This window comes from Bos taurus, chromosome 11 (genome assembly GCF_002263795.3).
Source record: "Bos taurus isolate L1 Dominette 01449 registration number 42190680 breed Hereford chromosome 11, ARS-UCD2.0, whole genome shotgun sequence".
In the NCBI taxonomy this organism is placed as follows: Eukaryota; Metazoa; Chordata; class Mammalia; order Artiodactyla; family Bovidae; genus Bos; species Bos taurus.
In genome coordinates this window covers 43,624,507-43,652,230 of record NC_037338.1, presented here as the reverse complement: position 1 = coordinate 43,652,230, position 27,724 = coordinate 43,624,507, and the positions used below count along the sequence as shown (strand labels likewise).

At 36.0% G+C, this 27,724-nt stretch overlaps 1 protein-coding gene and 1 non-coding gene across 4 annotated transcripts in view; both read right to left on the bottom strand.

Moving 5' to 3' along the window:
- REL (REL proto-oncogene, NF-kB subunit) overlaps nt 1–26,684 on the bottom strand; it is a 40,920-nt gene extending 14,236 nt beyond the window's left edge. For 2 of the 3 annotated variants that reach the window (XM_059891147.1, XM_059891148.1), the window contains exons 1-4: nt 23,854–26,666; nt 16,031–16,173; nt 13,779–13,927; nt 8,960–9,051 (exon numbers count right to left, since the gene is read on the bottom strand). In XM_059891147.1, the coding sequence (XP_059747130.1) occupies nt 8,960–9,051; nt 13,779–13,927; nt 16,031–16,173; nt 23,854–23,869 (400 nt within the window). In that variant the 5' untranslated portion in view covers nt 23,870–26,666. The other variant, NM_001192970.1, reaches the window with a different exon arrangement.
- MIR6122 (microRNA mir-6122) lies at nt 14,018–14,079 on the bottom strand. Its single transcript, NR_107742.1, has one exon. It is a non-coding gene; the product is annotated as a microRNA mir-6122 (primary transcript).
- Nucleotides 26,685–27,724: the final 1,040 nt, after the last annotated feature.

Below are 27,724 nucleotides of genomic sequence, written 5' to 3'. Positions count from 1 at the left end.
CTGAGCCACCAGGGAAGTCCTGGCATAAGAGACAAGGTAATTTTTTTTTTTTTAAAGACAAGAAAAACAACATATAGAAACAGACTACAAACATTCCAAATAATTAAGTTTTCAGATACATGACTTAAAATCACTATATTTAACATTTAAGGAGTTAAAGATAATACTGAGAGTTCAGCAGAGTACTTGAAACTATATAAAAGGAACCAAGCAAAATTCAATAGAACTGAAAAACACAATAAACTGAAATTTAAAATGTCATCAAATTTATCAACTGTTTTATAGAAAACACTTCATGTCTTATCTTTTTATAGAAACCAAGGACTAAAATCTATCTACCAACATTTTATACTAAGAGGTTTATATATATAAATATATATATTTAGATTTTTTTCTTTTATACTAAGAATTTTTAAAGTATTCATCTACACTGAAATCTAAGGCATTTGAAAGCTGATTTTTATATATGGCGAGAGGCAAGGAATCCAACTTTCCTCAGCTTCATTTATCAGCTATCAATATTTCCTCCCTTTCTCTTGATCTGACATGCTACCACTGTCATTTGCTGAAGTTTCATATTTTCATAAGTCTGTTTCTGGGCTTTCAGTTTTACTCTATTGGTCATTTAGTTTATTGTTACCACTGCTGCTGCTGCTAAGTCGCTTCAGTCGTGATCGATTCTGTGCAACCCCATAGACGGCAGCCCACCAGGCTCCCCCGTCCCTGGGATTCTCCAGGCAAGAACACTGGAGTGGGTTGCCATTTCCTTCTCCAATGCATGAAAGTGAAAAGTCAAAGTGAAGTCGCTCAGTCGTGTCCGACTCTTAGCGACCTCATGGACTGCAGCCTACCAGGCTCCTCCGTCCATGGGATTTTCCAGGCAAGAGTACTGGAGTGGGATGCCATTGCCTTCTCCGATTGTTACCACAATACTACTTAATTAGTACTTCTTCATAATAAACCCCAATATCTCATAACTATTTCTTCATAATAAGTCCTAATAGCTGATAAGGTCAGTTTCTCATTACTGTTCGTCTTCTATAAATTATCCTCCTTTTCCTGTTCAGAATCATATTATCATACTTATTGAAAATTCTTGTTGGGAGTTGGGAATTTCACTGAACCTATATATCAATTTGGGAAAATATACTATCTTATATTATTGATAATAAAGAACATGATATACCTCTCCATCTATCTAGGTGTTCTCATAATGGGCTTCCCTAGTGACTCAGTGGTAAAGAATCCACCTGCCATTGCAGGAGATGTGGGTTTGATCCCTAGGTTGGGAAGATCCTCCGGAGAAGGAAATGGCAACCCACTTCAGTACTTTTGCCTGGGAAATCCCATGGACAGAGGAGCCTGGCAGGCTATAGTCCACGGGGTCACAAAAAGAATCAGACATGACTTAGTAGCTAAACAACAAAACAACAATTATCTCATAATAAAATTTTGAAATTTTCTGTAAAGAAATCCTGATCATGATTTCTTAGATCTGTTGCTAGGTATTTTTTTTTTCTTTTTTTAATTTTATTTTAAACTTTACAATATTGTATTAGTTTTGCCAAACATCAAAATGAATCCGCCACAGGTATACCCATGCTCCCCATCCTGAACCCTCCTCCCTCCCCCCTCCCCATGCCCTCCCTCTGGGTCGTCCCAGTGCACTAGCCCCAAGCATCCAGTATCGTGCATCGAACCTGGACTGGCGACTCGTTTCATACATGATATTATACATGTTTCAATGCCATTCTCCCAAATCTCCCCACCCTGTCCCTCTCCCACAGAGTCCATAAGACTGATCTATACATCAGTGTCTCTTTTGCTGTCTCGTACACAGGGTTATTGATACCATCTTTCTAAATTCCATATATATGTGTTAGTATACTGTATTGGTGTTTTTCTTTCTGGCTTACTTCACTCTGTATAATAGGTTCCAGTTTCATCCACCTCATTAGAACTGATTCAAATGTATTCTTTTTAATGGCTGAGTAATACTCCATTGTGTATATGTACCACAGCTTTCTTATCCATTCATCTGCTGATGGGCATCTAGGTTGCTTCCATGTCCTGGCTATTATAAACAGTGCTGTGATGAACATTGGGGTACACGTGTCTCTTTCCCTTCTGGTTTCCTCAGTGTGTATGCCCAGCAGTGGGATTGCTGGGTCATAAGGCAGTTCTATTTCCAGTTTTTTAAGGAATCTCCACACTGTTCTCCATAGTGGCTGTACTAGTTTGCATTCCCACCAACAGTGTAAGAGGGTTCCCTTTTCTCCACACCCTCTCCAGCATTTATTGCTTGTACACTTTTGGATGGCAGCCATTCTGACTGGTGTGAAATGGTACCTCATAGTGGTTTTGATTTGCATTTCTCTGATAACGAGTGATGTTGAGCATCTTTTCATGTGTTTGTTAGCCATCTGTATGTCTTCTTTGGAGAAATGTCTATTTAGTTCTTTGGCCCATTTTTTGATTGGGTCATTTATTTTTCTATTTTCTGACAATTCCTTTAATTATTTGCTGCTGTCCTATGGAAATGCAACTGACTTTTGTATGTTAACTTTATATGCATTCACCCTTTTATTAATAAACATATTAATAATTTCTATATCCTTTTGCATTCTCACTGTAAATAATAGCTTCCAATAATTGGTTTTATTTTCTCAGTTTTGACTGATCTCTGCACACTGGTTACAGTCTCCATGACAGTGTGAATAGAAGCAGCAAGAGTGCACATCCTTTTCTCATTCCTAACTTCAGACTGAATGCTTACATTTCCTCCACTTAGATAATGTTTACTGTAGGCTTTGTAATATATACATAGCATAATACAAAAGGCCTTATTTAAAAAATTCTGCAATGTGAAAAATGACAGTTGCAAATCTAACAAAAGTAAGCATGAGATTAATTAAATTCTCTTAAATTTCTCTTAAACTAGTTTAAAATTTCTCTTTATACCTTATCAAAAGGATAAATACAAGGTAACAATTATTCTCCTTAAGCCATCTTTATAAATACTTAGGAGCAGTGTATATGCAGTAAGAATTTTATCTTCATCAAAAAGATATGATCATGATTTCTTCTGAAAATAGGGATTAAAAATTTTAAATCAATTATAACACCTACTAGCTCTAGAGATGTGACTTTTCTAATATTCTAATTATTGCTAAATATTACTAAAATTTAAAAAGTGATTAATGGGTCAAAAATATACAGTACACAGATTAACAATTTTAAGACCTATGTCTCATTTAAGGAAGAAAAACAAAGTTTAGTGATAATTCATTTAATTTCTGTTACTTAAAATGTATAGATATAATACAGTAAAAGCTAACATTTAAGTGCTTGTGTGCCAGGCAAAAGGTAAATGGTCACAGCAATCTACCTTTCATTACTTATTCTTTCAACATATTTACTGGGTTTTTATTATGTGCTACACACTAAAACAAATGCCAAATAGAGATATGAGAAGACAGTGCCTGCCCTTAGTGAGATTAGTGTCTGGATGAGAAACAGATATATAAGCTAAAATTACATAATGTAATAACATGAAAAGTGTTATAATGGGAGTATGTTCAAGGCATATGCCTTTACACTGAAGGCATAAAAGAAGTGTCCCAAGTTCTGCACAGGGTAATAAAGAAAGCTTTCTAAAATGATTGCAAGGAAGAAAGGATAACAAAATACACAAAAGCTTTTTCTTCCTTCTTGCTTTTTAAGCTTTAAGTTGTGAGGAAAGGTTCTTATTTTCTTGTATTTAACCACACTTTAGAGAGGACAATCTGTTAGAGACTATCTGTCTTTTTAAACTGCATTCCCTTTCAGACTACCAATATAGAATTATCCTCCCAAACTTAACTGTAAAATAGTCTTTGTGCTCCCCTAACAACTCAGTGTCCTCTGTACATGAAAAACAGTATAAAGTAACTAATAAAACAGAATTGCGAATTCTTTATTGTAAAAATCTTATGGCTTTTAATTAATTAAATTAATATTAGAATGCCTTACATGTCATTAAATACATAGCCAGAAAGTGATAAAATTTTTTTCCCTGCTTTTGCAGTAAGAGCCCCCCATGAAGTCTTTTTTTTTTTTTTTTTTTGGTGCCAGCTAAATGAACACAGTTAAAAATTGCTATCGGAGCCCTTAATTAAATTCCTCCATCCAATTTAGACTTTAGCACATATTAGATAATTTGAACTGGTATTTTACATGAAGCCTCAAGTTTAATACTACTTGACTATTATATGTCCCTTTCTGCAAGAGAGAGCTACTATTTTAAAGAACTAATGGCAAGAAAGAACTCACCTTAAACATCCTAGATACACACAAAGCAAAAACAATTTTTAATAGTCTTTGTATTTTCACATACTTGATCTTTAGGAAATGGACTGTCATAATCAGATTGTCTATAGACCAGAATTCATAGATCCCATTCAGCTAAACATTTCCAATTCCATTGTTTCTATATATCATAAATATATAACACAAAGTCAGATACTAATCTTGTAATTCTTTATCAGTAGAATTTTCCTGTGTTAAGTGATACATCTATTTTAAAAAGTGTCAGTTTAGGTTGGCAAATTCCTATACAAGTGGTAGAATTTACTGGTATATTCTGAAAATAACACAGAATAAACAACCAAGAAAGGGTAACTCTACAACTGAGTTCAGATTACTTCCATTAGTTTTTAGTGTTTTGAGTTCTTTCAAGGGGATTAGATATTATATGTTTTGCTTAATATTAGAAATGCACATTTTAGGTTTTATTTCAACAGTCTAGGAAAAACAAAAAAACACAGAATATTTATTTCTATTACAAAAACCACATCAGAATAGAGAATGAGGTGACTCTAACCATTCTATTTAAATTTATAACCCATCCCCCTAACTACAGATTCCCGGCTCCTTACACTGCTGTTTTTATCCTTTAGTACTTCTAGCTGTCTAATAAATGATATGTGTGTGTGGCTGCTCAGCTATTCAATCATGTCTGACTCCACAACCCTAAGGCCTGTAGCCCAGCAGGCTACTTTGTCCATGAAACTTTGAAGGGAAGAATATTGTCATTTCCTACTCCAGGGGATTTTCCCTACACAGGGACTGAACCTTTTATCTCTCGCACCTCCTGCACTGGTAGGCAGATTCTTTACCACTGCTCCACCTGGGCTTCCCAATAAATTATATACTTGTTTATTAAGTTTAATTGTTAACTCCTAGTCTCTCTCCCTAGAATATAAGTTATTCAAAGGCAGAAATTTCTATTTGTTCTATTCACTGACTTATCCTGAGCACCAAGAACAATCTGGGACTATAAGGATAAAATAAGGTAAAAATCTGTCAAAGGAATGAATGCATAAGTAGTTAAGATGAGTAACCTACTGTATACAGGGAGAAAACACATTGCCTGAAGGTACTTGGCTGTAAAGATAAATATCTAATATAACAGTAACACAAATACATTGTTTAGGTGCCAAAGTCAAATATAAGTAAGTTCCATTAGAGACTCTGTCTACAATAAGCATGAAATCATCTCAGAAAACCTAATAGTTATCATAAAGCTTTTTGTGATCAATTGCTAAGTGAATGGTATAATTAAGGGGATAGGACTTTGGGCTCAAGAGAACTGAAAAGGCATTTCAGATAAGGAAAGCAAAGGAAAGCAATTTGAGTATTTTTGGTAGACAAGTACAAACAAAGCATGTTCATTCAGTTATTTATTTATTCTGTCAACATATTTTAATTATGTTTCTTCTGTGTATCTGACACTGGTCTAGGTACCAGAGATGCACAGAAGAACGGTTCCTACCTTTCAGAGTCTCACAATTCAGTGAGGGAGAAACATATAAATAAATTTATAGCAAACAGTGTTAGAAATACATATAGCACTTTGGGGAAACATATACTTCGCTCCAAGAAGATCACAGAAAGCGTAAAAGAAGTGTCTCTTAAATTTGAGGGATGAGCAGAAAGAATTTATCAGACAGATTAAAGAATTTCATGCAAAAGAACTGCAAACAGAAGAACAGAGAGGCAGAAGATGATACCTAGAGATGATGCTGGAATGGAAAACAAGGATCAGAATATGAAGGGCTTTAAATGCCATGCTTGAGAAACTCAATCTAGCCAGTATATCAGAGTTCCTCAAAGTGTGGTCCATGGATCACCAGCATTAGAATCGTCTAGGGCAGAAAATTTTGAATTGTACTTTGAGACCCAGTAGTCCTAAAATTAATTTAGTGGGTTAACTGAGCATCTTCTTAAAAAAAAAAAGAAGAAGAAGAAAACAAATGGAATGGACCAGAACAGAACAGATGGAGGGTGTATTGCATGTACCAAGAGTTTAGGGCCACTGGTCATAAAATTAATTTACTGGGTTGGACATGTTTTTCTATAAAAAAAAAAAAATAAAATAAAATGGAAAGGAACAGATTAGACAGTATATTACATGAAGTAACAATATTGCTTTATTTTTTTTTAATCTATGTGTGTATCTATTGAGTAGAGAAATAAAATCTATTTCCTAATGTGAGTTGTAGTTAAGAAACATGGATCTAGATGTTTTTTTAAAATGCAGCACTCAAGGCCCCACACCAGACTATCAAATTAGGGAAAATGTGACCTGGATTCTACATTTTTAGCAAGTACTAAGGGGGTGCTACGCACATTCAAATTGAGAGTCACTGGTGAAGATGATGTGGAGCCACTGAAGGATAATAAGTACAATTCTGAAATGATTCATACTGGTTTCAGAAGAATCTTTCTGGATGTAGAGTGTATAAACTGCCTGGAGGGTGATCACGACTAATGGTGGTGAGAACAGAGAAGGTTGACTGACAACTGGTCAGGGTAAGTGAACAAAACAGTTTTTCTGGAATAGAGTTAACAGTGGAAGAGAAGGTAGGAAACATATGTTGGAGCTACATGTAGAAAATTTCAAATTTAAGGCCATTTAATTTTTAGCCTATTTAAAGAACCACTGGAACTTTTTAATCACAGTAATATGCTAAAGCATTGTTCTAAGATTATTTTAATGGGGGCAGGGAGTTATAAAGCATAGTTGAGATAAAACCATGCACCTGGGAGCCAAGGTAACTGTTTTCAAATCCTAGCTCCACCAGGTATTATTTCCTTAGGATAATTTTCAAAAGTAGAAAATGTCTGGGTCAAGAGTATGCTCATTTAAAATTCTGATTCATTGTTAAAGTAAAAGGCCAACTTTTAAATTAAAGAGGCCATCTAGTCTAGGCGTAGTATGAAATAGGCATAGTGTAGTATATTATAAATAATAGCTACCAGTTATTAAGTATTATTTGTATGTCAAGGAGTAAATGTTAAGTAACTCATGTACACTATTTTATTTTATCATTATAGCACTGCTTTACAGCAAAGAAAACCAAAGCTTTGGTTACTTAACTTTCCTATGTCACATAGTACATAGCAGGGGCAGAGCTGGAATTCAAACCCAAATCTTCTGAACGCCAGTGGAAAGGGTATTAAAAAGAAAAATGCAGAATGGCAGATGGGCCACTGCTGAAGTATTTTTTTTCTTTTTTGTTTTTACCAATCCAGAACAAGGCTTAGTGTTAATAACATGTACTTATATGTCACTTAGAATAGTTCCTAGTACATAATAAGTGCTTCACATATTTTACTTCATTTAGTTCTTATAACAGTCTATGAGGTAGGTACTATTATTATCTCCATTTTATAAATAAGGAAGTGGAACATAAACAATATAAGGAAAAAGCAACACACAAAAGTTCAAAGTATATATTCAATTGAGCATTTTAGTAAGTTGAAAATAACTTAAATGTTTATTAATAGATAACAAGATCAACAAATTAAAGCCTAACTAAGCCACAGAATACTGTTAAAAAGCAAAATAGATTTATAAGTACTGATATGGAAAGTTATTTAAGATATATTCCTGAGTGAAAATAAAGAAATAGTAGATTAGGAAGTGCAACATGATTCCATTTATATTAAAAAATATATATATAAATACATGACACATGTAAAAAGGAAATTCTAGAAAAATTTTCATCAAATTTAACAGTAGTCTCTTACAGTGAGTAATACTGAAAGGGACTTTTGCTTTCTGCATTATACTAAATAGTACGAAAAATAAAGATCTAGAGAAAAGAGATATAGACCTTATAATTCACAAGACACTACTTATCTATGAGCATATTCCTTAAATTATCATGATATCACTTAAATTTATTTTTAAACATCTGAAAAAAAAATAAACCAACACTATAAGGATATTTTAAATATGACAAAGAAATCTATTCTTTGAAAATTGTATAGCTGTTCGATACCCGAATTAATGCATATTTAAGTGACTGCAGATGACTTTCCAAAGGAGACTACCGTGGCGCAGGGTGTCAGCAGCCCTCACCTATCCGGTGGCAACTGTGGCACAGTTACCAGGTGCTGCACCAGGCAGTGCCACCCCAATAAAATCCACCACACAGTAACTTTCTAGTAAATCCACTCAACAAATACACTATGTAGATATTTTACACGGCCTCTGCTATTTCTATACTACTATTTCTAAACTACTTCACCATTGAATATGCCTGGAGTTAAATGCATTCCAATACCTTATAACCACAGTGCCTATTCAATATTCAGCAAGGGGAGTATAAATTGTCTGCTGGTATGGCAAAAGGAAGGCCACATTCAAAGAGAATCAGAATATTTTTGAGAAGATTTTATTACAGAAAACAATGACACTCTTCACAAAGCCTTGTCTGCATAGGAATTTTTTTTCAACACTGAAGCATTTTAAATATATTTCATTCCTCGGATACTGTGTAAGACAAGTATGTAAGTGAACACAGAACTTAAGACAGCTTTTAAAACACAGGTTAAAGATACAAATAGAAATCACTTAACACAAATAACTAAATATCCAAATAATAGAAATAATTAAATCAAACATACTCACCATTGAAAGGATTGATTCCTGCCCTTACTCTTGAAATAACAGCGTCTTTTACTTCTTTTTTTTTCACACATCGAATACCCAAATTTTGAAAACTAGAAGGGAAACACAAAACTTTCAAACTTCTTTAGAGCTAACACAGGGACACATAAATGAGATTTTATTAAAGAATACTGCAAAAATCAAGCATATATCCAACATTGAGGAGTCATCATAATGTCAGATGGAGATATTAAAAGCATGAAATACATTTCCAATTCCTATGATAAAGATGTGAGGATAAAAAATGGGGTTATATTTCTAAGAGAACTGTTAAAGAGAAAAGTAATATACGCTATAGTACTTTTATATATAATGTTTTACAGTTATATTTTACTAACATTCCTGCATCAAATATATCAAAGTAGACAAAGATTAATAGGAAAGCAACACCACAAAGCTAAAATTCACCTCCCCAAAAAATTCATAATCAAATTAATAGAATCTGTACATTTGATAATATAAAGCAAAAGTCATAAAAAGCTGCCCAAAGGCTGACACCTACATGTATAGTTTTGCTGAGTTCATAAAAATGCTGACTACATGTTTTTAAAATGTGTGCAGACTACCAACATTTAAAAATCAGGAAACTGCATATAAACATTCCTGCTTTCTCTTGAATATTTTAAAAGCAACAGTAGACTGGCACAGAAACACCTGCCTGGAGCTAAGTTTGCGGCCCCATTGACACAGGGTTCTCCAGTTGGCTGCAATGCCTGCTAGTCCTCTCATACCTCAGCCTCTCCACTCCACAGACATCTGGTTTCTGACTACAAATGACTTCACTACTAGCAGCAGTGGAATATGTTTTATGCCTTATCACATGAAGTTATAATAACCGTTTATCATAAGAAAGCATCAAACTACGTATTTTTTCATTAGACAGATATTTAAAACTAACAATAATATTTAAACAGTTTCAAAATGTCATTTATGGAAAATTTCTCAACAGCTACAAATATTACTAATTTGCATAGGAGTAGTACAGAGGATGGTGGGGGGAACTCCCCTACCACCACGAGTCATACTTGTTCCCACATGGAAAAACCATGACATCATTAAAATTGGGTGGGTGTGAATAAGGAAGCAAAACTTGGTTATAATAACATTACTATTTGCTCAAACTTCACATGGCCCTTGGCAACAGGGGGTCACTTGCCGTGTTTGCCCCCTCTATGCTCTGTTGTTTTACTGTTCATGCTTTTCATATTTACCATCCTTGTGATTTTTAACACCTAAAATATCTTTAACACTTCCTTCTTCTGCCTCCAATAATTAAAAAATAAATTTTGAACTTGTAATCCTTTCTTGAACCCTAAAACCATATTTCTCTTCAAAAGTATTCCACTTCTTTGAAAGATTCTTAGGTTGGTTCTCACTTTTTCTTTGACATTTTAAAGGACTCTAAGATATTTACACATTACTTGATAGTTTCATCTGAATAATCCTATTTGAGTGCTATTCACACAAATTTTGACATAAGGAAACCAAGATCACAGAGATTATCTGAATCAATTATTCATTCATTCACAGTCATTCAACAAGTTCTGGAGTTCCTACTGTGTCCCAAGGACTGTGATGAGTAATGGGAATATACAATCCCTCCTCTCATGGAGCTCACAGCCTAGAGCAGGCGTAAACAGTTTGAAGGGACTTGTGTGTGTGTGTTAGTCGCTCAGTCCTGTTTGATTTTTTGCAACCCCATGGACTATAGCCTGCCAGGTTCCTCTGTCCATGGAATTCTCTAGGCAAGAATACTGGAGTGGGATGCCATTTCCTTCTCCACTGAAGGGGCTTGGATTGGTCAAATTTGTGACAACGTGAAAATCAGAATAATAATGCTAGTAATAGACTAGCATCCAATTATAATGCATTGACTCTAAGAATCCATGAGTCTTGACTTCCCTGGTGGCTCAAAATCTGCCTGTCAATGCAGGAGACACAGGTTAGATCTCTCACCTGGGAAGATCTCACATGCCATGGAGCAACTAAGCCTGTGTGCCACAACTACTGAGCCCATGACCCAGAGCCCAGGGAGCTGCAACTACTGAAGCCAGGGCACCCTATAATCTGTGCCCCACAACAAGAGATGCCCACACATTGCAACTAGAGAGTAGCCCCTGCTCTCTACAAACAGAGAAAGCCTGTCCGCCACGAAGACCCAGCACAACCAAAAATAAATAAACAAAATTATCTGTCAAAAAAAGAATCCATGAGTCTATACTGGTATTTTTTCAACTGAGGCAGGGGAATATGGATAAGTTTTTCTTTATAATAGAATGCCAATAATATCACCAATGGGAAAAAAACTAGTATCACCATCTTCTGAAGTGTTACTTTGAGAACAACACAGCATCACCTCTGTAGATTTCTCATCCAAAATATTTCATGTTAACATGAACACAATCATGAGCAACCATTCAGACTAACCCACATTGAATAACATTCTTCAAAACAAATAACATTCTTCAAAAATGTTAATGTCATGAAAGACAACACAAGTTGAGAAAATATTCTAAGTTAAAGGAGACTAAATAAGCATGACACCTAAATACAATGTATGATCCTTAACAGGATTTTGGATTGAGGGACAAGGTTCAGTTCACTTCAGTTCAGTCGCTCAGTCGAGTCCGACTCTGAGACTCCATGAACCGCAGCGCGCCAGGCCTCCCTGTCCATCACCAACAGTTTTCATCACCATTGAGTCAGTGATGCCATCTAACCGTCTCATCCTCTGTCATCCCCTTTTCCTCCTGCCTTCAATCTTTCCCAACATCAGGGTCTTTTCAAATGAGTCAGCTCTTCACATCAAATGGCCAATATAATGGGAGTTTCAGCTTTAACATCAGTTCTTCCAATGAACACCCCGGACCAATTTCCCTTAGGATGGACTGGTTGGATCTCCTTGCAGTCCAAGGGACTCTAAAGAGTCTTCTCCAATACCACAGTTCAAAAGCATCGATTCTTCTGTGCTCATATAGTCCAATTCTCACATCCATACATGACCATTGGAAAAACCATAGCCTTGACTAGATGGACCTTTGTTGACAAAGTAATGTCTCTGTTTTTTAACATGCTATCTAGGTTGGTCATAACTTTCCTTCCCAGAAGTAAGCGTCTAAAGGCATTATTGGGCATCAATGGACATAAATAAGGTAGTCCAAAAATCTAACTGCCTATACCTAAAGGAGATCAGTCCTGGGTGTTCACTGGAAGGACTGATGCTGAAGCTGAAACTCCAATACTTTGGCCACCTCATGCGAAGAGTTGACTCATTGGAAAAGACTCTGATGCTGGGAGGGATTGGGGGCAGGAGGAGAAGGGAACAACAGAGGATGAGACGGCTGGATAGCATCACCGACTCGATGGACATGAGTTTGGGTAAACTCCAGGAGTTGGTGATGGACAGGGAGGCCTGGCGTGCTGCGATTCATGGGGTCGCAAAGAGTTGGACATGACTGAGCAACTAAACTGAACTGAACAAAGAAGAGCCAGAGAAATAAGAAGTAAAACAGAAGAGCCGGTTCTCACTAAATCAGAAAACAAGTAATTATGTTTCAATTAAGTGAGTAATCTACAATGTAAAACATTGGGAGGTGAAATAATACAAATAGGAAGTATTCCTTGCCAAGTTTGTATAACCAGATAGTTTATGCTTTGTGCTGTTACTAAAGTATATTTTCTAAATGGTTACTACTTGTATTTAAGGAGGCTACTAATCTTTTCCTGTTGTAATCAGTTTCATTTTTTTCTCACAAGCAATACATGTTCATTACAAAAAGAATTATAAAAAGAACATCAGTTAAAAGAACCACATAAAACCCCACAATTCTTCCTACCCAGAGAAAACTGCTATCAACATCTTAGTGTTTAAACTACCATGTATATGTACACACTTACTTTTGAAAAACTAACACAACATTGTTGATCAATGATACTCCAATATAAAATAAAAAATTTTTAATTATTTATCACAGTTCATTGTAAAGTCTTATTTTATTTATCTAAATATTGGGAATATCTTTCTATACAAAGACATTTTTGCAATGTTATTTTTAAGGCTACATAGGAGTACACTGCATGGAGGTACCAGTTTAACAAATCTCCCTCTGTTTTATAATCCGGATTGTTTCTAACTTTTTGCCATTACAAAGCTTCAGTGAACATCATTACAGCTAAGTTTCAGAACATACTTAATTAGATTATTTCCTCAAGATAAATTCCTAGAAGTAGAACTGCTAGTTCAAGAGACATTCATATAATTTCAGGCTTTGCTGAAATTATAGTACCTACCAGAAAGATTTTATTTATTTACACTTTCACCAATAGGATGAAAATGAACCCAGCAGCCTCACACACAAAGTACTATATACATATTTTAAATTTTAAAACTATTGTTGTATGTTAATTTTATACTGCCTTTTTCAAATAAAAATCCCAGTTTTCCAGGTGATTTTTTCACATCTGACAATTTTTAAGTTAGAGAAAAGCTTTCATAAATTGTTCAAACTAAGACAGAAAACTGCAGCATAAAATAAGTTTGTTTACTTTTAGTTACAATAAAGAAGTACTCCTACTACCATCATGGGCTGTGTCTACTAATAAAAAATGAAAGGGTACTTCTAATGCAAATGATAAGAGAATGCAAATATATACTACAGTAAATAGAAGTACAGTGAGGAATTTATTTATTCTGCCAAAAAGTAACAGAGGTACATAGATAGGAAACAGGAGAATCCTATTCTTATACTATTCCTAAAAATGTCCGTGACTGTGTACTTACAACAAAGGTCTGCGTTCTTGCCCAAATTCTGCTTCATAGTAGCCATCTCTGCAGTCTTTTCCTACTAAATCATGAGGATGAGGTTTATATGGGTCATTCTTTGTTACTAATGTAATTCTCACTTTTCCTTTTCCATAATAGTTCAAAATCTGAAAAGGGGGGAAATTAAATATGTGATCCATAAATATGTCTCACCAAGAGCTGAATTATAAAATTTACATCAGTATCAGAATTTATATCCAATAGTTCAGTTTACATCATATAGTTAGCACTGGATAAAGTACAACTGACTGGTAACTGCAGTATGCATGAAACATCCAGAGAATACCAGTAGGGAAGAATTTACCTCTCAGTCCCTTGGTATATCATTTTGTGCCCTAATTTCAACTGGTTATATCATCTGATTTTGCTTATTTTCCTTTGAAAACAAGTCAAAGTATACAAAAATATTATCAGGGTGGATGAGGAAATTCTAAGATGCTGAGTCACTGAATGCCATGCTGCTATATTCATTGCCCTACCATTGCCATGCCATACCATAACATCCCTTCAAAGTATATATTTAAACCACAATGGAAATGATAGTACATAAATATGATCACTTAAGTAACTTAATATATGACATTTCATTTCACAAAAATATTTGTTAATCAGTAAGCATATCCCAAGTGTTCACTGTATAACAAGCAATAAATCAAGCTGAGTTTTGCAAAATTAAGTTTTCACACAGAACACTGAGAATGAAGAGAAGAGTTAAACATGGGAGAGGAAGGAGGAGCTTGTGGGAAGGAGTTATATTTACTTTGGAAGCTAGCAAATTTGTAAGCACAAAGCAGGAAACATAAAAAACAGCATACAAGGGAGCAAGGCAGTTAAGTAAAAACGGGTGGCTTCACAGGTAAAAGGGTATTAAACTCCTTAACTCTGAATTTAAACTTAATTTGAACAGTAATCAGAAAGTATTTATTGCCTTTATGAATAAAAGAGAAAGTAAAAATTTAAGAGTATAAGGTTGGGAATTCCCTGGCAGTCTGGTGGTTAGGATTCTGAGCTTCCACTGCAAGGGGCACAGATTTGATCCATGGCTGGGGAACTAAGATCCTGCAAGCAGTGTACTGCAGCCAAAAAAAAAAAAAGCAAAAAAAAAAAGTGAAAGGTAGGCTAATGTAGAACTCAAGCTGCAAAGTTGTTCAGAACATGTTGTAATGGCAAGGATACAGATCATAGAAATATTTAAGAGATTATACAGAATAAGCTGAATTATGGAGAAGAATTAAAAATTGCTCTTATAAAGGAAAGGATTACTGTTTTATTTACTTTTCAGTAACATCTCTTCCATTTTAATATTAAAAAAAAAAGACTTAGATAACTCAAATCTACATTGCTAACAAAAAATGTGATAACAGACTGGAATTTGGAATTCAATATGTAATTTTGCTACTGGTTTGTTATATAACTTAGCATTTTCTTAAAGTCCAATAAATTTTGTAAATAATGTAGTTATAAAACAGTAGCTTAAAATCTACTGATGAAACATTGAATAATGCTTTTCAAAATGCTCTCTGCCATTAAGGTTTTAAACTGGCATTTAAAGAATAAAAAAATCATTACAAATGGAAGAAATTTAAATACAAATATAAATATAGTATAGTTTATAAATACAGTATATTACCAAAGTCATTCTGGATTACAAAATTACTTTCAAATTTTATGCTAACATGAAAACATTGTATTTAAAAAGTGACAATATTTCAAATCAGTCAAGGCAACCCAGAGTATCAGGGACAGGCAATAAAGGTAAGGAAAAAAAAGACAAAAACATTTTCTTTATCCATAGCCCTTAGATTAACCAAGTGACTGCAGAATTCTAAGTCAGTTCCCAAATACATGTTTTTAAACTCCAGAACAATTCTGCCCACCTCTGGAAGGAGAGAAAGCTTTTTCCTTATTAGCTTTTTGTCCCACGAAAGGGATAATCATCCAAAAGCTGCCAATGTACACTAACCACTGGGTATCACTTAGAGTAACACACAAGTATAACTATCTGCAGGAATGAAGAATCCATACTTTACTTAAGAAATGTCCCAAGCATTCCATCCACTAGGAATTCATTAAAAAGAATAAAGAGAGGAAAAAAAAAGAAAAGAAAAGCTGGTGGAGATCACTGTGAAGAAGCTGGATCTTTAACATAATTGCTGTAGCTAAAATATGAAGCAATTAAGAGACATACACACACAGGAGCCTTCTATTACCTGGATGGATGGGTATGTTCTGTTGTTGTCTGTGCTGTGCTCCCCTGGAATGCTGCCTGCTGATCGCCCTTCACATTTGTATCTAAAACGCATTCCCCTTTGCCTGGGTTGCTCAATGATCTCTATACATGGGTTAAACCCACCTGGAAATTTTAAAAGGGGGAAGAGTGAGATTACAATCAAAATAATAATGGATTTTAACCATTTTGTTTTTTAGAAAACAGTAGTCTAAAAAATGTTCCCTGTCTACTAAATAACAAGGTTGAAATGCAATTATCCAAGACTGGGTGGTGAAGACACTCCTCTCTCATTCAAACTGCACTCCCTTACTGTGTAAACACAAGTCATTCAAATCTTATTTACTGGTTAGCACTTTATCGTTTAATATCTGTAACTAATGCTACCATGCAGTTCTGTGATAACCACTTCAGAGATACCCACTTACATGAGACCAAGCAGAAGGGTTTTCCCCCAAAATTCTCCCAGAAGAGTCAAGAAGATAGTCTTCAGAAGTACAATATTATATTCCAAAAGTGACTTTGCTTGATTTTACATTAGGTTTAACAGTGGACTAAGACTGTTCATTGAAAATAAAAATGCAGAAGGAAATGTTGAGTTTTTTTTATATCTCCATTGGACTCTTAAAGGACTTACACATAGTACATCAAAACAACTTCCAGAAGGGACTTAGGTTCAGAAGAATTTTCAGTCAATCCCTCTAAAGTATAAGACACTATAGAGGAAAATAATTATTTACTTTCTGTAATGAGTGTAATTCAAAATATACCTTTAGAATGAACTACTGACACACACAACAATGTGGATAAATATCTAAATATGCTCAGTGAAAGAAGTCAAATCAAAAGTGCACATAATTTTATGTTATGATTCCATTTATATAAAACTCTAGAATATGTAAACTAATCTATAATGAAAGAAAGCAGATCACTGGTTGCCTAAGCATAGTGCTGTGGAGTGGATGAGGAACTTTGGAGGACAACAGACATGTTAATTACTTGACTGTGTTGATCTCAAAATTGTATAAATATGTCAAAACTTATCAAATTGCATACTTTAAACAGTGTACATTAGTAATATGCCAATAAAGTTGTCTAAAACGTATGTAGCTTTATCCCCTCTTATTATCCAAATCATGGAAATGACAGTTAAATAAAGCACACCAGTGTGCTTACAAGTAGGATATTAGCAATGTATCTTTATTTCAGGGGTATAAAGATGTCTTCTATGAAAAAACCCCAAATCAAAAACCACAACCCCCAAAAAAACCCCTCCCTCAATCAGTTTAGTGATTTCTAAATTCCCACAGTTAGATATCCATTTATTTAACTAAAGACTTATCCTCTGTTAGGATGCAAGCAAATTTTCAGAAAGGGTAACACAGTGGGTCTTATCAATGTAGTATGGGGAAGAGGCCTTTTGAGTCCAACTCAGCCACTTCCTAACATTGAAGACACTGGAAATATTATATCTCTTAAGTTTCCTCCTCTATAAAATGGACATAATAACAATAACACCTATCACATAGGGTTTTGTGAAGATCAGGGATAACAAGTGTTAGTTTCTTACCAAGTGTCTGGCATATAACAAATATTCAATAAATGGTCTATTCTTATTCTAGATGCTTTATTGAAAGAAGTAATTTATAGTGATACCATGACAGTATAACAACTGCTACTTTTAAGGATCTTACAGAACAATGTGGCAAACAACACAAATTATTAGACTATAGAGGAAGGAACAAAACAAAATTTTGTTTATGCTAACAAAATTCTGCATAAAATGATAATAAGAGCAAAAGAGTCAGGAAAGCCTATCCTATGTCAAGGAAAACAAAAGTTACTGAAATACTGGGTGGGGAGTTAGGAGGAGGAAGGAAGAAAGGCAGGCATTTCAAGGGAAAGGGAAGAGGGTGTTCAAAGGTGGTAGCACAGAAAAAAAGAGCTAAAGAATCAAACGACAGCCCCAATGGAGCTGAGATACACTTCTACCCTTAGAAAGAAAACCAGAACCTGAGTACATCTGGGGATTGGGATTTCACTCTGAGTGACAGAAAATCAATTAATGGTTTTATGCAGGGGAATCACATAATCAGATTGACATTTTAGAGTAAGAATTCTGGTGGCAGTGGACAGACTGAAAAAAGAGAAAGCAAGGTGATCAGTTTAGAGGCTGTTACAGCAATGTGGGCGATGATGAGAATATATGTGAAATTTGGTAGTGATAACAGGAATCAAGGATTATTTACAAGACAAAATTGACAGTACTTGGTGACCAAATGAACATTAGGGTTAACAGAAAGTATCACTGATGGCTCCATATTACATATTTTCTAAGTAAAGTATTACCGGTATCTTTAATTCTATTGTTTGGTTTAGATTCTTTGTGCTTGAATTTACTATCTATCTGTTTACTCTAAACACAAGGAGCCAGAGAAGAGTGACTTTAAGCTAATCAAATTTATAATACTCATTTCAATTTTACTGAAAAATGTAAGACATACAGATGAGTATTTCAATTTCACATCCTTGGGAGGGATAAATCGGGAGACTGCAAGTGACATCTATACAGTACTATATATAAAACAGATAACTAATAAGAACCTACTGTATAGCACAAGGAACATACTCAATACTCTGTAATGACCTGTATGAGAAAAGAATCTAATAAGAGTGGATATATGTGTGTGTGTGTCTATATATATATATACTTATACATGTGTGTATATATATGTGTGTGTGTGTGTGTGTATGTATATATATATATATATATTTATACGTGTGTGTGTATATATATATATATGTATGATTCACTTTGCTGTGCAGGAGAAACTAACACAACATTGTAAATCAACTATGCTCCAATAAAAATTAATTTTAAAAAAGACAAAACAATTTCACATCCTTATATATATCCTCGCATATTTCAAACAATCAAATTCACACTTCAGTTTCAAATATTTCACATACTTGCATATCCTTGTAGGAGTATTTAAAAGAAAGTACATTCTCCTCTCAAAATGAAGTTCAAAATACTCAACAGTTATTTTTTAAGTAATATCTTAAATCATCTATGTGGTTGAACTAAAGGTCAAATAAATCCCTGCCCACTGCTTACTTAAAGGTGTCTTAGTGGGAAGTTGATACAGAATGACATCATTAATGGTAAGTGGCTAACTTTAAAGGGAGGAGTGTGAATAGAAGTGCTAGGCTTAAAGTGAGCATTCAAATATTTTTCATTGGTTACACAAAACTTCCTTAAATTAGAAAGTGTGTTTAAGAAAATAGTTTGTGGACAAGAGAACAGAAAAGCAGTTGTTGAAAGATTAAAAAAAACATTTTTAAAAGATGTTTGAATACTAAGAATGACATATATTAGTTATCATATAATATCAAGTACTTTTAAAACCCCTGAACTCTCTTGTTTTTATTGCAGAAGCTCTTTAATGGTAAAAAGTCTGACAATCAGAGTCTACTGTAATATTCTCCATTCCCCTAGCTGGAAATAATCTCCTGCTCTAAACTACTGCAGCATTTTGTTTATGGCAATTATTGCAAATAACTGTGAGGGAAGACTTACTGTTTTATTTCTTCTTAAAAAAAAAAAAAAAAAAAGCTATTTGTTTTATTTCTTCAAGCTACCTGAAGGCAGGAATTGTGCCTTACTCATCAGTGTCTTGCACAGATATTCAGGAAATATCTGTGGAATGAATGACTGAAAATCTGGAGATCTTTTTTTGTTTTTATAAATCATGCAAACAATGAAGGACTATATTAATAATTATTTGGATTTTCCTTATTAGGTTCTACTACTAGGAAAAATATATGCAGAGTACATCATGAGAAACACTGGGCTGGAAGAAGCACAAGCTGGAATCAAGACTGCCAGGAGAAACATGAATAACCTCAGATATGCAGATGATACCACCCTTATGGAAGAAAGTGAAGAAGAACTAAAGAGCCTCTTGATGAAAGTGAAAGAGGAGAGTGAAAAAGTTGGCTTAAAGCTCAACATTCAGAAAACTAAGATCATGGCATCAGGTCCGATCACTTCATGACAAATAGATGGGTAAACAGTGGAAACAGTGGCTGACTTTATTTTTGGGGGCTCCAAAATCACTGCAGATGGTGATTGCAGTCATGAAATTAAAAGACGCTTGCTCCTTGGAAGGAAAGTTATAACCAATCTAGACAGCATATTAAAAAGCAGAGACATTACTTTGCCAGCAAAGGTCTGTTTAGTCAAGGCTATGGCTTTTCCAGTGGTCATGTATGGATGTGAGAGTTGGACTATAAAAAAAGCTGAGCACCGAAGAATCAATGCTTTTGAACTGTGGTGTTGGAGAAGACTCTTGAGAGTCCCTTGGACTGCAAAGAGATCCAACCAATCCATCCTAAAGGAGATCAGTTCTGGATGTTCATCGGAAGGACTGATTGTGAAGCTGAAACTCCAATCCTGATGTGAAGAGCTTTGGCCACCTGATGTGAAGAGCTGACTCATTTGAAAAGACCCTGATGCTGGGAAAGACTGAAGGTGGGAGGAGAAGGGGATGACAGAGGATGAGATGGTTGATGGCATCACTGACTCAATGACATGAGTTTGGGTAAACTCTGGGAGTTGGTGATGGACAGGGAGGCCTGGCGTGCTGCAGTCCATGGGGTCGCAAAGAGTCAGACACAACTGAGAGACTGAAGTTAACTGACTAGGAAAAAAGTTGTTTGTAAGTGCTAAAATCACTATACCTTCATACTCCTCATATTTACTCATATTCTAATTTCTTTATCTATGTTTATAACTTAAAAAAACCTTCCCACTTATAAATCATTTAAATCATGCCTCTGTATAGTGTATCAGTGACTTTCTTCCTCAGTATCCTGTTTTAAAGTGCTATCCTTCCTAAAGAGAAAAAGTGGTGAAATGCAATCATTTATGGAGTGGAAGACAGTAAAACATAAATTAGGGAATTGTAGAGAAAGTGAGTACTCTTTACTAAGATTACCTCAATAGAAATGTCTTCAAAACTGGTTCTAAGCAAGTAGATCACTGTACTTTTCTTTAAACAATATTATGCAAAGCTGGGATTGACCCCTAAATTTTTAATAGTACTGTAAAATGGTAATGCAGACTAGAATAATATCTGAAATATAGCCAAAATGTTTGCAAGATATATTTATGTTTTTATTTGCACTTAGGCAAGAAAGAGTACTACTTGATTTTTTAAGATTAAAAAAAGAAAGTACATTAAAAAAAGAAAAAAGAAAGTAAAGTATACTGAAATAAAAGTTAAAATTGGATGATCAATTGTCAGACAGGCAGATTATTAACTAAAACTTTACAGGTAGCACTGGGAACCAGCATTAGTTGAAGAGTTAAAAAAATGTTAATTACAGTAATTAAAACACTCTTAATTTTAAGACACTTCTCATTTGATCCTCTTAACTTTAATCTCATAAACACAGGACAGCAAATATCCCATTTCACAGTTGATAAAACTAAAGTTCAAAATTATATGAAGTTATAAGAAAAAGAAATTATGAATGATACTAGTAAATATGACAGCTGGGATCCTTGGGGGAGGGGACATCAAATTTAACAGAACAACAAGCATAAAAATAGCTGAGGATAAAGTCACAGTAACTGATACAGCAAATGAGCTAAAATAAATGCAACTTTAGTGTAAGAAAATAATGCATCTTGTTGGATCCTATTAGAACAGAGTTCATATTGGGACTATATATCAGAATCATCTAGGTAGCTTTTTCAAAAAATACATACCCTGACCGCACCTGAGATCTGCTGAACTGAAACAGAAATCAATCTAAAGCCCAGACCTGTTTGTGAAAAAATCCTTCCAAGCAATTTGAACACACTCCTGATTAAGAACCACTGCCCTAAAACATAAAGAGGTGGAAACCACAAGGCACATATCTAGAGAAGCAATCCCTAAATTCATGCACAAGGATGAGCCAGGTGATGGATAAACTAGGCTCAGGAATTCTAACTACCTGTTAACTCTCTCCCTCTCTCAAACGTTTACCCAAAGGCAAGCAAGAGGAAAAAAAAAAAATACTATTATAGAGACAGCCTTCAATTACACTGATTTATATAAAATTCACCTTTTACAAAATTAGTTATTATAACTACCATCAGTAACATTTCTTACAAGACAGCATGCCAATGTGACACACCACAGTTTTGAGTAACTGACTACAGACCGCATCTCTAGTACTGCATATCCAGTACTGAAGTACTGGATAATAGACTGCTTAAGACTCAAAGGAGCGAATGGAGGTAACAATATATACTTTTCCAAATATCACCTCTACTCACTTTGGAGAAAAAGAATAGACCTATTATTCTTTCCTCAAACCTAGGAACCCAACTGAATTATGCTGCTATTTCTTCACCTCAAGACACAGGAGAGTTTTTTCCACTTCTTCCCAATTATGATAAAAATTTAGAGAGACCATTTCCTACATAGATGACATTACATCCAATTAACAAAAGGGCAAAGAAAACTCAAGCCTCTTCCCATAAGGTCAGAAGGAGACTAACACAGAAGGTGCAGAAGAAATCAGACGAAGGATAGGTAGGTAAGTTATATCAGTCAAATTACCAAAAGGACATGTGGTTTATTTACTAAACAATTTTTTATTTACTTTTTTCTTCAGAATGCTATCATTTAAGTGGACCAAGGAGATGGCCTCCAAAGATCACTGTCAACTTCTACTCCCCTAGTTTAAATACATACGGAACCACTTCAACATATTTACAAGTAAATGGGAATTCTTACATATTCTTAAAAGATATATTATCTATCTAGCATCTGATTTAATCTATTTTTATGAAAACTTAAGGTTTCATAAAATTCTATAATTGTCAGATTATTTAAACAATATTAAGTGCCAAATGTGCCTAGTAGCACCTATTTCTTAGAGTTCTGAGTCCCAAAACAGAAGAGTTCTGAGTCTCCACTACAGAAGAAAACTAATATTTATGGGCATATATTACCTCATTCGCTCCTATTAAGACTCTGCATAGTTAGACCCATTTTCAAATCACAGAGGGGCAGAACTAGAATAAAAACTAACCCAGGTCCATCATGGACTGAAGTCCAGGTTTACTCCAATATATCAGATTTACTCTCTCATCTGGGCTTTAAGAATCCAAATAAGGGATGTACAGAAGAGTACTTGATTGATGTATGCACCATAAACTAAATAAGAGATGTAAAAAAATTTGGCAAAGAGATCCTACTGCTAGAGAATCCACTGCTGTTGGGGTATGGAGTGGACGAATAAGTCTTGAAAAAAATATAACTTCCAGGATGAAAAAAAGTAGAGAAACTAAGTTAAAAATATATGGCAGGACCAAATCATCTGGGCAATTAAGACTGCCATATTTAAAAATAAAAATTATAGGATGCCCATTTAAATATGAACCAAACAAATAGTTTTCTACCATACGTACTCCGTGCAATTATTTGGGTCGTATGCCTACAAACCCAATCATTTGCAGAAAACAGTTGAGGGAAAGATGGAATAAAAGGAAATTCTGAGTCCCTCAAATTACATTTGAGAAAGATACTACACACACCCCAGGTGTTCCTAATTATGACTCTCCTCTGATTTCCCCCCGCCAGTCATTTCACTAGCTAATTCCCTTCACTCTATATCTATCATATATCACCCTAATTTCTTTATAACACTGTTATCTTGACATTTTCACGTACTACACTTCTGAAGCAGCCTTCGTGTTTATGTGTTTAGTTTTTTATGCAAAACAAAAAAAAGCATTTTCTTTACCTATCAATTTCAGCATCCAGTTTTATCATCAAAGATTGTGTCATACAGTGATTTTTCCTCCTTACTCAAAAGGTTCTCTTGAAATTTACACTACAAAGGTGATAAGCAGTGGGTCTGCAAATACAATTTCTTCATGTACTTCCTATTACATGATATAGCAGAACGATACTAAAGAAAACCGAATACACTATATATAAAATAGATAAGCCACAAGGATTTACTGTACAGCACAGGGAATTATATCCAGTATCTTGTAACAACATATAATGTAATATAATCTGCAAAAAAAAAACACAGTCACTATGCTGTACACATGAAACTAAAACAATACTATAAATCAACTCTATTCCAATTTAAAAAATAATAATTTTTTAAACTGTAAATAAAAATAAATTATCTAAATTATAATACATATTTTACCAAAGACAGTACTATTTATTAGTAAACAAAGCACACAAAACATTTGCACCTTCTACTGGAATAAGGAGAAGCTTTAAATTCAGACCAAAAAATAGCTAATTTTATTTACCTTAAACAGATTAGAATCATAAATATCCAAGAGTAATGACTGCTAATGTATACCTTGGATGGGACTGAGAACTTTTTTTTAATCCCTGTCCTAATTAATTGTGTCAAAAGACTGGAATCAAGGTGTAATTTTTTTTTAAAAAGTAATCAAGACAGCTTAATAGAACTCAAGCTGTGAAATCCTAAACATGACAATTTAACTGAACAAAATTTAGAATCAAACATATAGTCCCGGTTATTCATAATACTTATATAATTTTATTTATGAAATTATGATGTTACTGTCATATTATACAGACCATATATTCAACTACAGACACCTATTTACATATAACATCCGGTGAGAAATGGAGAAACAGTCTTAAATGCTTGGTAATCAATCAATAAAAATACTTTCTGAGGTTTTTATACTCTTTTCTACAAACTATAAACTAGACAATGGTAAACTAACAAAGCAAAAGGTTTTTTCAGTTACTCTTTTGCTTAAATTACTGTTTCAAAACAGGATGGGAGCTTATAATTTTGTGAATCTTTTTCTCTAAGGTTTTTACAAATGATTAAGCAAAGTACACCCAGATTTTTCCTTAGTTTTCAAACAACTGAATTACAATTTGAATAACTTGTTACATTTTAAATAGTGTCATTTTAATATAATTCCAGAAAAGGGGAGGGTGACAATTACCCTTTAAAATTTTCCCCCCTCAATTTAGGAAATCAGTCCTCACAATAAGACAAAAACAAATGTCATTAAACAAGTTTAAATTGTACCACATTTTTAAAAGATGTGGGTCTTGCAATAGTCCATAAATGGCTAATTCTTTTTTCTCTCTTTTGAATGGATTACAAGTGTTACATTCACACCATATATCAACAAAGTTTGGTTAAATTACCAGAAGGCTGATTTTTCTTTTTACTTTATTATGCTAACCATTCTTTAACTTTCATACAAAATCTTTCTGATAGTCAATAAATTAACCAAGTGTTTCAATCATCTTTGCACTTTTAATCTCAACATGGTCTGAATTTATGAATTTACAAGATTATCTGAAAGTTTAGGGTCACTGAAGTGGCTAAAGAGAAAGTTGAAATAAACTACATTTGTATTCTCACATGAAAACCACAGACAAACTGAAATCAAATGTCATGTGAACCACCCCAATTTCCTTTTTGGCCTAAAGCAGTAGCTATGGCTTTGTTCTGCTCAACCCTTTAAAAAAAAAAGTCCTTTATGCTTTCTACTTCCTCTTCTCTGGTAGTCATCAGTCTTCTACTGTGGGTCACTGAATCAGGGTGTTGGGAGGATGCAGGTCAAACATAAACAAGCCTCCTTCTTCAGCCTCCTGTTATTGTCTTCAGCCTCTGGCACAGCGTTAATCCACATTTTTAGGCCTCCCTGCCTCTGCTCACGCTTGCTCCCTCTGCGGGGAAGGTGCCTCCAAGAACCGTGACAGACTCCAGTGAAGGTCCCGCTCCAAAGCAGTCTACTTGATATAATAACCCTTAGGTTGCAGGCAAACCTAACCACGGCTGGATGGGAGGCTCCCTCCCGCATCCTTTAAGCAGTTTCTAGGTAAAGCAAGAGATCCCCGCATTTACTGACTATAAATATGTATTCATGTAAGTGACAGTTTTCATTCTCACCCGTTACTTTAAAGCACGGGGATCCTAAAAATCCTCTTTTCCCCTTCCTTCCAACAAAAGAAAACAAAACTCGATTTCTGCTCCATAAATTAAAAAGTACGCACTTTACAGTAAAAATGATCCACTTGTTGAAGCAACATTTCCACTTAAGACCTGTTAAAATACCACTGGTGATTTTTAAAGGCGCGTCACATTTGTCCAACTGTCAGCACAACTGCGATCACCTCTAGGCAACTGATGAAACTGAACTTAAAAAGAAGATAGAGCTCTCCTGAGGCCGGAAGGTTCCTCATTCCTATTCTAAAACGAAAACCCACCATTTCAACTTAAATCAATTTAAAAATACGGGAACTCTTTCATCCTCCTTTATTTAGATTCTTATTACTTCCTTAATCCAAAACCCAAGTCTTTTGGAAGGTCTACGGTTCCGGCTATTACAACGGCATCAAATTACAGAGCGTGACTTAGATTTCGCACGCAAACCCTGAACCAGGTCACTTTTAAAAGGCTGACAAACTTGCCAGAGGCGATTTTAAAAACAGAATGAGACATAACCAAAACTGGGCCCCCGAAACCCTGAGCAGTTAGACCCTCGGACGCACTCCTTCCCTCCCCGCCGTCCGGGACCCTGCCCACGCCCGGGAACACTCACCTGAGGCCATGGCTGCGCTCACCGTGCCGCCCCGCTCCGAGCGTCCGGACCGGAGGCAGCTACAGTCACTCAGCCCGTCAGTCAGTCGGGCCGCCCAGGGACCTCTGCTGGCGGGATCCCCAGTCCCCCTGACCACCCCCGGGGCCTCCTCCTCCTCCTTTCCGCCCTCCTCTGGGTTTGCGGCTCACACCTTCCCACCCGCTTAATCCTCGCGCTCCGGTCACCCGGCGTCGCCCGTCCAGGTGGCAGAAGCCAGGAGGCGGAGCGCAGGGACAGCGGAGAGCAGGTCTGCCAGAGAGGCGGACAGCCCGGCGGGAGGGGGACTTCCAGAGACTGACGTAGGAGCCCTCACCTCCGCTACCCCGGGGCGGGGGCGGGGGCGGAGCGTCCTGCGACCTGCGCGCGTGCGTCCGCCCACCGCCGCAGCCGGGCCCCGTCCCGCCCATGCCCCGCCCACCCACCCCTCTCCTGAAGCCCGGGTGGGCTCGGGAACCGGTTGGGGAAGCTGGCTCTCCGGGAGTGTAGGGAACGCTGGGAGCCGGGGAGTGACGGCCCTGAGCGTGCGAAAGCCGCCGGCCCCCGAGAAATCCCCCTCCTCCAGGATGTTCTTGGGCGCGTGGCTTAAAGTTCAGGAGGGGGTGGGAGGGTGCGGTGACGTCGAGAAGGGCCGGCCGGCCGCCCGCCCGCGAGCACTTGGGGGCGGGCCGGGCGGCGAAGTGGGGCCAGCCCTCCCAGGTTAGGGGGAACGACGGCCGGGGTTTTCGTTGGGTGGTTCCCCCTCTTCCCTCTGTCGCACATGCAAATCTCCGCCCCCGGATCGGCGGGCGGCGCAGCGCCGGCGTCCCGGAGCGCCCTCGAGGGGAAGTGCGGAAGCTGCCGCGGCCTCGGTGAGCCTGTAATTCAGGTATTTGCATACGGGGACCCCCGCAGTCCGATATCCCTTTGCAACATCTCATTTGTGAGGGCTCTGTTAACGTACTTGACAAACTAAAAACTTTTCAAACTCTTAAGGTCCGCATTGTGAGTTCGTTTCCTCGTTACTCAGTGCTC